This window comes from Geotrypetes seraphini, chromosome 1, assembly GCF_902459505.1.
Source record: "Geotrypetes seraphini chromosome 1, aGeoSer1.1, whole genome shotgun sequence".
Lineage (NCBI taxonomy): Eukaryota > Metazoa > Chordata > Amphibia > Gymnophiona > Dermophiidae > Geotrypetes > Geotrypetes seraphini.
The window spans coordinates 508,463,393-508,475,532 of record NC_047084.1 but is presented as its reverse complement, the minus strand read 5'-3'; the positions used below and the strand labels follow the sequence as shown (position 1 = coordinate 508,475,532).

The 12,140-nt window shown below is 41.6% G+C and overlaps 1 protein-coding gene across 9 annotated transcripts in view; it reads left to right on the top strand.

Annotated features, from left to right (window-relative positions):
• The window catches only part of CDC14B (cell division cycle 14B), a 197,520-nt gene extending 186,401 nt beyond the window's left edge, over positions 1 to 11,119 (top strand). For 3 of the 9 annotated variants that reach the window (XM_033928354.1, XM_033928434.1, XM_033928391.1), the window contains exons 13-15: positions 1,298 to 1,402; positions 10,135 to 10,200; positions 10,499 to 11,119. In XM_033928354.1, coding sequence (XP_033784245.1) covers positions 1,298 to 1,402; positions 10,135 to 10,200; positions 10,499 to 10,538 — 211 coding nt within the window. In that variant the 3' untranslated portion in view covers positions 10,539 to 11,119. Of the gene's footprint in view, positions 1 to 1,297; positions 1,403 to 10,134; positions 10,201 to 10,498 lie in introns of those variants that run through there. The other 6 variants (XR_004537599.1, XM_033928401.1, XM_033928426.1 and 3 more) reach the window with 4 other exon arrangements.
• The last annotated feature ends 1,021 nt before the right edge of the window (positions 11,120 to 12,140 follow it).

Sequence of the window (12,140 nt, the reverse complement as noted above, 5' to 3'; positions counted from 1 at the left end):
ACAACTAGAATTTTTGTGATGAAGGTTTCAGGTTTCAGGTTTTTATTTATATTTGATGGATAGCTTATTCAAATTACTAAGCGATTTACAACTTCATAAAAGCGGGTTACAATAAGTAAACTACAAACACAAGTCTTAGAACTAACAATTTTAAGATGTACACGAAACGTAAGGATAAGGGGTAAAGTTACATCTTCATGGCTTAAGAAAAGAGAGAAAATAAGGGATGGAACAATGGGAAGGGGTAAAAAATCCAAGCCCTAATATTTGTATCTAAAGAAGAAGGTTAAAGATTAAACGCGTCTTTAAAAAGACTTTTTAGAAGTTTCTTAAATTGACTGAGGTCTTTTCTTCTCTGATGTAATGAGGAAGAGCATTCCACAATTGGGGAGCCATTACTGAGAACATATCGTGTCTTCTAGTGCCAATGATTTTTAGTGAAGGGACTGTAAGGAGCTTTTGATGTGAAAGATTAATTTCCATTTTTTTCCAGACTGAATTGCAATTGGATGTTTTGCAAGGAAATTTGCAAATTTCATTGTAATTTTCTGTTTTCTTCTTAGAAGATGATATTAAGATGGAGCCCTGCCTTTTTTTGGGTTATAATCCATTATGATACAAAAGTCCATAAGCTCAAGTGTTGTAAGAGGAATAGTTACATACGGCTCTCCAGCTGTAGTATTTAGAATTGTTCCCATTTTGTATGTATGTTTTGGCCAATAATTTAAAAACCCACAATTTGTAGATTATGGAGCTTAGAAAATGAGCTCCAATCTATCTAACTCATCACGGTGCACTAATTCAAACAGGTAATGCTAGCCTTTTTTATTTTTCAGTCAGTAAACTTGTACGGTCAAACCTTTTAATTTTTCTGATAGAAATGGTCTTTGTCCATTGGGTATATAAGATATTTTTAGTTGCTTGTATGCACAGTACTTTGATTTATGCAGCATAGCATTGTACAAGTTTGTACTCTGTCATGTGATAACATGCAGTTTTCCATGGAAGGCTCTAGTCTCACACATAGCCATTTTTATAATCAAAAAATAAGAAGTAATGTTAAGCATTTTGATGCACAACTAGATAAGAAGATATGAAGGATGTGAAAGGACCAGACCACGTCTTAACTTGCACAGTCAGGAAGTGTATGAAATTATACACTTTTGTAGTTACTGGGACTCTCCAGGGGTGGTCTTGCAAAAAAGTGCACCTGCTTCTAGAGCTGCTAGCATTGAGTCTTGGCAGATTAGGGATTTAGAGTTCTTGATCACATGTCTGTTTTTTCTGCTCTTTTCAGAGTAATTCTGCAGTCCAGCATGCAAAGCAGTAAAACATCTAAGTCTGGAAGTGCAGAGATTCCTACAAGAACCAGATCATCTGCAGGAAATGGCAACCTGAGAGGGTAAGCCACACTCACCTTTTTAAATCATTCAGATGTAGTTGGTTTTCCCCTCTAAAGATTAGAATGTTTTGCTTTTGTTTAATTTTGAGAATATGTAAGCTATGAAATTTACTTACTAATCTTTACAAATGTTTTTTGAGTATCCGACTGATAGAACTGTACAGTATGATATAGGGCAAAAAGTGCACTTTTTCTAGAGCTTTCTATGATTGCTGGTAAGATATTTTAATTGTTGTTCAGGTCTAAACATTTAGGACCCCTTTAGCTTGATGTATGCTAAATGCTACAAAGCCTATAGATGTAAAATGGGGCTACTTAGCATTTAGCACATGCTAAGCATTAGTAAAAGGACCCCTTAATGTTACAGTAGTCCTACCTCTAGAGAATATTGACATGAAGTTGATTTGTTGGCCTTTATTAACCACCTTTATGAAGAGATGCACCCAAGGCAGCGTATAGCAGGTACAGTTTGACTTAAAAATTATGATTTTGTTCACAGCATAACAACAATAAAATGAGCAAAATATAAACATAAGTTCAATAAAAGAGGTAAACTTGGAAATGACAAATTCAGATTAACATGGTATAGTATCAAAAATATACACATTTTAATAGTACTGTAAAGCAATCATATAACAGAAATATGATGAGGTCAACAGCATACAAATGATACCATAGCAAGCAGCATGGAAGAACATTTAGATAACATAGATATGATACTTATGAAGTCAGTACAAGACAAATGAAACACCTTAATATGCATGCATTAGAAATTTCAAATAATATACTTGATTATAAACCGAGATTTTGGGGCCAAATGGTCCCAAAATGGGGATCTCAGTTTAAATTCGAGCTACCACCCGACCACGGGTGTCCACTGAACCCTAGATTACTACCAGGACTGTAGTCAGGTGTCAGGTCAAAAGCGAGCCGGGACAAAGGCGCGCCCAGACAATTGAGCACAACGCGTGCCGCCACACCGCTCTAAATTAGTGTTTTTAGCGCTCCGACGGGGGGGGGGGGGCGTGGGGGGGGAACCCCCCCACTTTACTTAATAGACATCGCGCCGCGTTGTGGGGGCGTTTTGGGGGGGTTGTAACCCCCCACATTTTACTGAAAACTTCACTTTTTCCCTGTTTTTAGGGAAAAAGTTCAGTTTACAGTAAAATGTGGAGGGTTACAACCCCCCAAGCCCCCCATAACGCCGGCGCAATATCTATTAAATAAACTGGGGGGGTTCCCCAACAAAAACCCCCGTCGGAGCCCCTAAACACTAATTTAGAGCGGCGCAGCAGCGCGCGCTGCGCTCAATTGTCAGCGCGCACTTTTGTCTATCGCGCCGTTGTCTATGAACCCTGTAGTCATCCAAGTGCTTGCTCTCCCCCCCCCTCGATAATCACTAGCACAGTTGTCTACCATACACCCCCCCACACACACTATCCTAAGCCAGCTTTACACTTGCCATTGAAGAAAGCTGTTGCTGTTTCCACCAACGCTGTATGGTGATCCAGTGCGGGGCCTTGAGCATCTACTCTTGATGAAGGCCTGTTGGCTCTCGACCCCTCTGAGATTCTCGGAGAAGGCGGGAGCAGGCATCCCTTGAGCATGCACAGATGCTCAAGGCCCCACACCGGTTCATCATACAGTGTCGGCGGCAACAGCTTTCTTTGGTATCGAAGGCAGCAGATCCTCGAAGATCAACAGTGGATGTACCGTGTTTCCCCGATGATAAGGGAGGGCCATCAAATAAGACAGCCCCCCCTTTTTAGAAAAAATTGTAAAATAAGGCACCCCCCCCGCAAATAAGCCACCCACCGATATCTGCGCTTACCCGAATCGGGTGGTACGGTGGGTGACTCCGTGTGGTCCCTCCGTCTACCGCGGGGGTTGGCAACCCGCGGCTCCAGAGCCGCATGCGGCTCTTTTCCACCTTTGCCGTGGCTCCGGTAGTGTGTCACGCAGGCATGCAACTTACAAGTCCGGCGTTGCGGCGGGAAATAGCCATGCTGAGCAGTGAGCTCAGCACGTACACAGATGAAAGCCTTGCTTGCTGATTGGTCCGACGGCCGTGCCGCCAGACCAATCAGCAAGCAAGGCTTTCATCTGTGTAGTGCTGAGCTCACTGCTCAGCATGGCTATTTCCCGCCACGACGCCGGACTTGTAAGATGCACGCCTGAAAAAGAAATCATCCTGGCCGGGGTCGGTGTCATGCTCCGGAGATCTACAGCCTTCCTATCTCCCTCTCCCTTCTACCTGCTTCCGGCCACATCCCCTGCTCCGCGGCTCTCTTCGGCAACTCAGCAGCAGCGATCGACACAAGCTTCTGACGTCGGGGCCTACCCTCTGCGAGTCCCGCTTGTTTCAACTTCCTTTTTCCACAAAGGCGGGACTCGTAGAGGGAAGGCCTCGATGTCGGTAGCTTGTCTTGATCACCGCTGCTGACAAGTTGCTGAAGAGAGCCACGGAGCAGGGGGGTGTTGCCAGGTGCAGGTAGAAGGGAGAGGGCCAGATGCAGGACTCGTGGGTGAGGGAGCAGAAGAGAGAGAGAAAGAGAGAGGGGAGGGAAACAAAAGGAAATATTTCATACTGGGCTGGGCCGGAGTGGAGGGAGGGTGGAAAGATTCTAGCTACAGGGTGCAGTAACAAAGGAAAAGGGGGGGAAAGCTGAAAATGGAGATAGTGACACAAAGAAGAGAAAGGGTAAGCAGGACCTACTGAATAAGGATAGAGATACAGAGGGGACATGAAAGGGTAAATAAGGCATCCCCCCGAAAATAAGCCCTAGAGCATATTTTGGCCTTCCAAAAAAAATAAGACAGTGTCTTACCATCGGGGAAACACGGTATTGCATTATAGGTGCAGGAAAAAAAGGCATAATAAGTAGTACCAGGTGGGTAGATAGGGAAGACAAGAAAACATACTCCCATGGGGACGCCATATTTCCCAGTTGGATCATTCTGTTCTCACTTTGCTATTCTCTTTATATCTCTGTCTCGAAATGGTACTACCACCACAGGCTTTCATTGGAGCTTGTGTTTTTTTTAATGCTGCAACTTCACATTACAAATCGATAGTTATGCCCACCAAAAAGATTATTTTTTACTCCAATGAGATATTAATCACTCTTGTCTATATAAGATTCTGTCAGGTGACTCTTAATTCTCCTCATGTTCCAATATTGTCACAGGTAGATGCAGATTCCTTTGTTCTTGCATTTACTAAGTTGGCGGTCAATACAAAGGATTCCATTCCATTGACTCCCTCTCTCCTTGGTATGTTAATCAGGTTTTCTATTCGCCTTTACCTATTCAGTTCAAGGTCGGATTACATTATAAAAGGTTGGGTCAGTAACCCAGGAAGTTACAATGTGGACAGTTTGACACAAACATTCAATAGGGTTGCTAGTACTGGTAATAATAATAATAACAACTTTATTTTTATATACCGCCATACCACAAACAGTTCTAAGCAGTTTACAAGGGAAGAGACTGTATACAAACAGCGATATTACAGAGAACTTTCAAAATTACATTGGCATGCTAAGTTTAGTCAGGTTTATATTAGTGATAGGAAGAAGTGCAAAAGTAGCATTGTGAGACTCAAAGGTGAAGGGGAGGAATATGTAGAAGCTGATAAAGAAAAGGCCGAATTGCATAACAAATATTTCTGTTCTGTGTTCGTGGCTGAAGCGCCGGGAGCGGGATCTCAGAAGACAAATGTGAATAGGAATGGAGGAGTAATAGACGCTGATCAATTTTCAGAGGGTTTTGTTCGTGAGGAGCTAGCTAAAATAAAGGTAGACAAAGCGATGGGGTCGGATGGTGTACATCTGAGGGTACTGAAGGAACTTAGAGAAGTTTTGGTAGCTCTGCTGACTGACCTTTTCAAACGAGTCTCTAGAGTCGGGAGAGGTACCAGAGGACTGGAGAAGGGCAGATGTGGTCCCACTCCACAAAAGTGGGAAGGAAGAACTAGGTAGATCAGTACAACTATTAATACAGTTAGGTCATAATTACAAGTACAAGCAGGTCATTGTTGGCTCTTCGTTTTGTCCCAGGAATTGCATTAGACAGTTTAGAAATTGGGTTTTATAATTACCATTTCAGTTACTTCAGGGTTGGCTCTCTGTCTTGGTACAGAAATGCTTTAAAAAGTTTTTTAAATCTGAGATAGTGGTCACAAGATTGTAGCGTAAGTGGTAGTTGGTTCCAGCATTTTGCTAATTGATATTGGATGGATAAGGTAATTTGCCTAGTAGACTTTATATTGTTGTATGCTGGGAATTTTAAGTGGAAAAGATTTCTGGTGGAATATCTGTTGGAGGCACCCTGGAATAGGATGGCAAACTTAGGGCTAAATGCACTAAAGTCAGTCGGTAATACCAACTGGATCGCTGTTGTCCGATTCTCTGGCTGATTGTGGACCAAAGATCAACGTGCTACCAAGTTTACATACAAATGATTTGCATGCAAATCCAACAGATCAATTGTTCAGTGAGCGATTGACACACGCGCAGAGCCCTAACAGCAGTGACAGGGGAAGCAGCCTCCTGTCACTGCTGTTAGGATTTTTTTTTTAATGGCAAAGATGTTAATCTATCTCATTTAAAAAAAAGAAAAAAACCCTGTGCTGATGGCCCTCCCCAATGACCCCCCCCCATGAACCGGTACCGCAACCCCACCCAGCTACTCCCTCCTGCCTGGCCAAATACCCCCACACCATGCTCCCACCTGGTCCTGGACTCCTGTGCATACCTCCCCCCCCAAACCATCTCCTACACTCCCCCCCCTTTCTTCTGAGGAAAAAAAAGGCAGGAAGGGTGCCCACTCCCTCCTGCCATCTGATGCTCCCCCAAGCCCTACTTCCACTTCCCGAACCCCTCGGTCCCTTTGGTCTGTTAGCCAATCAGGGCCTTAGGCTCCCTCTGTATCCCATGTGATGCATGGGGAGTGGCCTAAGGTCCTGATTTGCTCAGACCTTAGGCCCTCTCCCCATGCATCACATGGTATACCGGGGAGGGGAAGGCCTGTCATTTTCGACGGGCGGACCTCAGACCCGGAGGGACTGTGCTTCCCTCCAGCTTCCAACATCAAGGTACGGGGAGGGGGGACTTCCGTTTGCAGGAGAGAGTAGGCAACCCCCCTGCCATTTTTTTTTTTTTTGAAGGAGGAGGGTAGGAGATGATTCGGGGGGCCGCCATTGGCAGGAGGGAGTGGGCATCCCTCCTAACAATTTTTTCTCGGAGGGAGGATTCCTTGTGCCAGGGTCATTGGGGAGGGCCATCATCAGCAGTGGGGGGACATTTTTTTAATGGGACAGATATTTTGCACGTGTAATACACCCAAAATATATGTGCTATTGAAAAAAAAGAAAAAAAAAAGCCCAAACCCCCAAACAGGCAGACCTGTTGGTAACAGTTTCTGATAGGTCTAGACCAGTCAGTTTTTTCCAATAGCTAAAACCCCAAGGTTTTTTATTGCATAGCCAAGCAATATTAGTGCATCAATCGCTTGGCTACTTTGCATGGGGTTTTAGCTAATTTGCACGGCAGGATTGGAAAATGGGCGATTGAGGGGGAAAACACATGGTGAGCCATTTTGTGCATCGGGTTGGTAAAAGCGATCATCACTAAAGCTGTGAAATCAGGTTTAGGGATGATCACTGACTTTAGTGCCTCTAGCCCTTTGTTGGATAGTCGGGAGCATTCCCTCTTAGGATTTTAAAAGCAATGATTTCAAATTTAAATTTGATCTTTGTGGTTACAGGCAATGTACTTTCATATAGTAGGGCTGTATATGGCGCGATAGCAACATTTTAGAGCAAAGAACTAGTGTTACATTACCGTAGCCTAGTTGAGAGAGGATTGCACTAGAATTCGGAAAGCCTCTGTTTCAAAGTATTTTCTGATGGATCTTAGCTTTCTCATCACAACGAAGGATTGTTTTATTATTGATTGTACTTGGCTTTTCATGGATAGGTAGTTATCAATTTCTACTCCTAAGATTTGGGATTGTAGTTCTAATGGAAAGTCTGTGTTGGCTACTGTAATCCTTGGAGTGTAACTTGGATCAGTTGAGGGTCCTAGTCAAAGAATTTGATTTTGTTCTTATTTAGTTTGAGGTGATGGGTTGAGGTCCAGTTTTCTATGATATGGACACATTTTTTGACAGTGGTAAGGGTATTGACTAATGCATCCATTTCAGGCAGTATGATCATTAGGTCGTCTGTATAGGTAAAATGTTTTATTTGTGCGAGAGCTAGGTTGGCTCCCAAGGATTGCATTAGGAGATTGAACACTGATGGTGAAAGCGGGGATGCTTGAGATGCCCCACTGGGAGGATACCAGCTATCAGAAAGTTCATCATCCTTGTGTACAGCATAGTGCCAAGTGGTTAGGAAGCCTTGGAACCACAAGAGGACTGGGCCACTAAATCCAAAATCACTTAACATCTTGAACATTTGGTAGAAGTCTACTAGGTCAAATTGGATTATGATTGTGTTATGACCCCTTGCTGAGTAGCTCTTTTGCTGCTACCACTGTCTCAGGGCTGTGATTTTTCCTGAATCCTGATTGTGAAGGGTGGAGGATATTGAAGCATTTGAGTTGTTCTGTGACATGTCTCTCCGTCATTTTGATGAATGGATGGAAGCTACTGGCCACATCATAGGGGCTGAGTTTTAGGTTCTTGGGAACGGGCATTAAGATAATTCCTCCTGCTGATTTGGGAAAAAAGCTAGCTTTTAGGTGATAGTTGAGCCATTGGGTTATTTTTCCTATGGTTGTTGGGGTCACTGCTTTGATCAGGTAAGTAGGGCAGGAGTTGAGGCTGCAGTATACTGTGGAGTATTTTAGGAGAAGCCGTTTTTTTTTTTTTCTTTGAATGTAATGTCTTAAAAATCATTCCAAGATCTGTCTGCTGGTATTTCCATAGGTGGTTTTGTTTCAGTGGGTCTAGCTGGAGTGGTTGTGGTTGTGGTGGTGGTGGTGGGGCTTGGATCATTGTTTTAAAATAGTTGGCTAGTTCTGGGGCTGTTGGAATAGAGGGGTTGTCGCCATTTGTGATCTTGTTCGTCTTGGTTAAGTTATTTAATATTGAGAACAGGTTGTTGATTTTAAGATTATCTTCTGTTCTGATCTGTTTAGAGTAGTACTCTTTCTTCCTTTGCATCAATAGTGATTTGTATTCTAGGATTTTCTGGCGCCACTTAGTCTTGTTTTGTGGGAATGGGTGTTTACACCAGTAGTGCTCAGCTTGTCAGCAAGCTCTTTTTAGGGACATAAGTGCTGAGTCGAACCACTTCTCTGATGATCTTTGGATTATTTTGCTGCATCTGGACCACTTCCTTTAGCACCCTATCATTTTTCAAGAGAACACAAAATAAATCAGATTGAGAGGGTATCTCCAGTGTTCACTAAACAGCTCATATTGATTATATTTCGGCTTACTTTCTGAAGCAAAATAGCCCCTCACTGATCTTTTTTATATTCATGCTGTGATTGTTGCTAGTCTCTCTCTTTGGTATTTCCCTCTTACAGTAATCACTTAAGATCAGGAAAGAACACTGCAATCTACTCTTAAGTGCTCTGGCTCCCTCAGCCTGTAACTTGACTGCCAGGCAGAAGCATCCCTCTGACTTCCCAAGGAAGTAGAAAAAATACTGTTAGTTTGTGATAGAAATTCCACTGAAAAATCTTATGGCAAGGAAGTCTAATTTTTATAGACTTTCTCACCAAGATCACTCAAATGTATCTCAGTTTATACTGAAATCAACCTTTTTTCCTCCTTTATTGGGGGGGGGGAGAGAGAGGGAAAAGGTCAACTCGGTTTATATTCAAGTATATATATATATATATATATGGTAGATCTCTGTGAATAGCATTGGTATTATTAGCCAAGGAGGCAAGTGCATTGGGTTTTGGTATTTTTTTGTTGTTTTGGGGGGTGGGGGGAAGGGAAAGAGTTTCAGTTATTGGAATCTTGTTAATTTTTTGAGATTCTGCCAGGTACTTGTGATCTGGCTTGACCACTGTTGGAAGTAGGATATTGATCTGACCCAGTATAGCAGCTGTTATGTTCTAAGAAAGAGGCTCATATTTCTCCGTCAGTTTGATGCAGCATTCCTGGTACAACTTGATCAAAGTTTGCACTGGCACTCCTCATTTCTGAAAATATGGGAGTGACAGTGTCATCCATACAGTTATATGTATTCAAGAGAATTATTGGGCTCTTATATTGCACAAGCTAGAAAATAGAGGCAATTGTTCCCATGCCCAAAACTGATCATCAGCATCAGCCTTAGGAATCTGGTGAGCCTCACACATTCTGGGAGCTTCTTATATCTGTGGGCTTTGCTGTTAAGAATTTCCTAATCTGATACTAGGCCATATATGGAAATTCAATGAAATGGGATCTGTGACGTAATTGGAGTAAAAACTGCTACATGGCTACTCTTTGCAAAGGATAATTTCTTTATTCTTTGTGGGTGAGGAGAGGGTGTCTGACTGTCTGCTTTCTTAACTTTTTCTAAACTTTATACTAATTTGCTGCAACGATATGGCCTTCTCTTCATGCTGCATTCTGAATGGCAGCTTCTTAGCTCTCTGAAAGCAGGCATTTCTTAATATGACAGAGCTTCTCTGATTGTAATCTAGTTCCTTCTCTGGAATTGTTACCCTGCTCACTGTTTTCCTTGTTTTATTGCTCTGTCTTCTTTCTACTTTCACCCACAGCCCGATTCATCAGAGAACAAGAAAGAAAAGGAATGCTTTGCACCAAATACGCTTAATGAAATTATGGTACTCTCAATCCTCTGCTGCTCCTTTCCTGCAAACGTGTTTCACCTGCTTCAAGATTTCCTGTCTGCTGCTTTTTAGAATCAATACAGCATTGTGTCTGCAAAAAAACAAAAACAAAAAACCCCTCTTATTGTCATTTTTTTCCTTTTCTCTTATTCTGCATGCATAGTTTATTCTAGCAGTGTTTTGTTGTTGAATGTTTCATTTATATTTTTTTTTGTATGCTTGCCTTTTGTTTATGAAACCTATGCATTAATGCATTTAAATTTTTCTTTTGTTAATGCCTTTTCCCCTTCAGCAGTCACTCCGTTCCAAGGGTTCGAACAGTGCTGCGTTAAGGCAGTCAGAGGTCTACAGAAGAAGGTGCTGTGGAAGGGGAGGAAGAATGATCCTGGGACTTGACAAAATATTGCCACCAGGGAAAAGACCTATGAACTGTGAATTGGTTGTGATGGTGGTCCAATGGGAAATGCTTTGAGTCATGGAGTACACTGAAAAAAGTGTTCTCTCCAGAGCGCATCTCTCATGGGGGCATGGATATGCATTTGTAATGGTTCACTTGCTTTTAAGCAGGACTGTGGAGTCAGTAGATAAATCCTTCGACTCCTCAGTTTCTGGTACCCACGACTCCAGGTACCCAAAATGTCTCCAACTCCGACTCCACAGCCCTGCTTTTAAGAGGAATATTATTTTTTGTACATTTCATCTTGGATGTAAATAATGAATTATAAAGAGGGTTGTATAGTATGTGTGATGCCTGTTGATCTCGGCCAGGATAGTTTTTAAATTTTCTGACTGGAATTTGGGAACCCAATAACAGATTCTTTCTGACCATAAATTTAATCCCTTATGTAAAAAAAAAAAAAAAAAAGGTCAGTGTTAGGAAAACTGATTTCCTTAACACTCCTTTTTAAATTTATCATCCATAATTCAGTGGCATATTTCATAACTGCAGTGCAAAGTAAGAAACAAGATACCATGTCATTAACAGTTGTTTCTTGGTAGGGATAATTTATCACAATCAAAAACAAACTGTTGTCCTCTGAGAAGACCAGAAGTTTGGCTTACCTTTTTTTTTGTTGTTGTTCATTAATTATAAACAGTATTTTATTTTCTAATTCTGAAATTAACTTTAGGACAGAGCATTAACTTTTGGCTTTGACCTGAACTCTGGAGAAAGGTTAATGTCACGCAGGTTTCTTTTTTGCTCACATCCCTAAACATTTATTTCTTGTTATGTGAAATACTGAAAGCTGCTGAATGTGTTAGCAGTTGGGCTAAAGAGTTTTTATAAAACATTAGTAATGGATCTTGTAAGGTCAAGTTGTATTGACATTCTGCTGCAAATGGAAGTATCAGTTAAGTATGAGGGGGCTCCCAGTCTGGATCTGTGAGAGAACCCCTTGGTAGACTGAATTTGTAATGTGGTTTACCACTCCCTGCCCTCCTTCCATTTATTTTACTGGATCTTTTAACATGACCAACTTATCAATTAAAAAGAAAAATATGCTAGTGGCTTATTTATAGAAGCTTTGGTTTATGATAAGAAGGTCCTGAAGAAAACATTTTGGCCATTTTTCCTCTTCTCCCTCCACCCCAATATCTCAGTTCAGATTTTTTGTTTAAAGGATTGCTGTTGATTTGCATATGTTAAAGTTGTGTTAACGTGTTAAACTGGTTTTCTTCTCTGGTGCTCTAAGAAGTGCACATTTGTAGTTTGTGATCATTTTATATGACATGTTACTGGAAGGTGAGAGCTTTAAAAAAAAAATGTTAATAAGCCCAAACCACAAAACTACATAGTTCTATCAAAGCAGCAATATTTTGACAAGCTTACATATTCATTGTATTTTTTCACAGATATTCTGTGGTCCAAATTATACAGTTGTATTTGGGCAGAGTATACAGAACCAGTTCACCACTTAGCAACTTATGTTAAC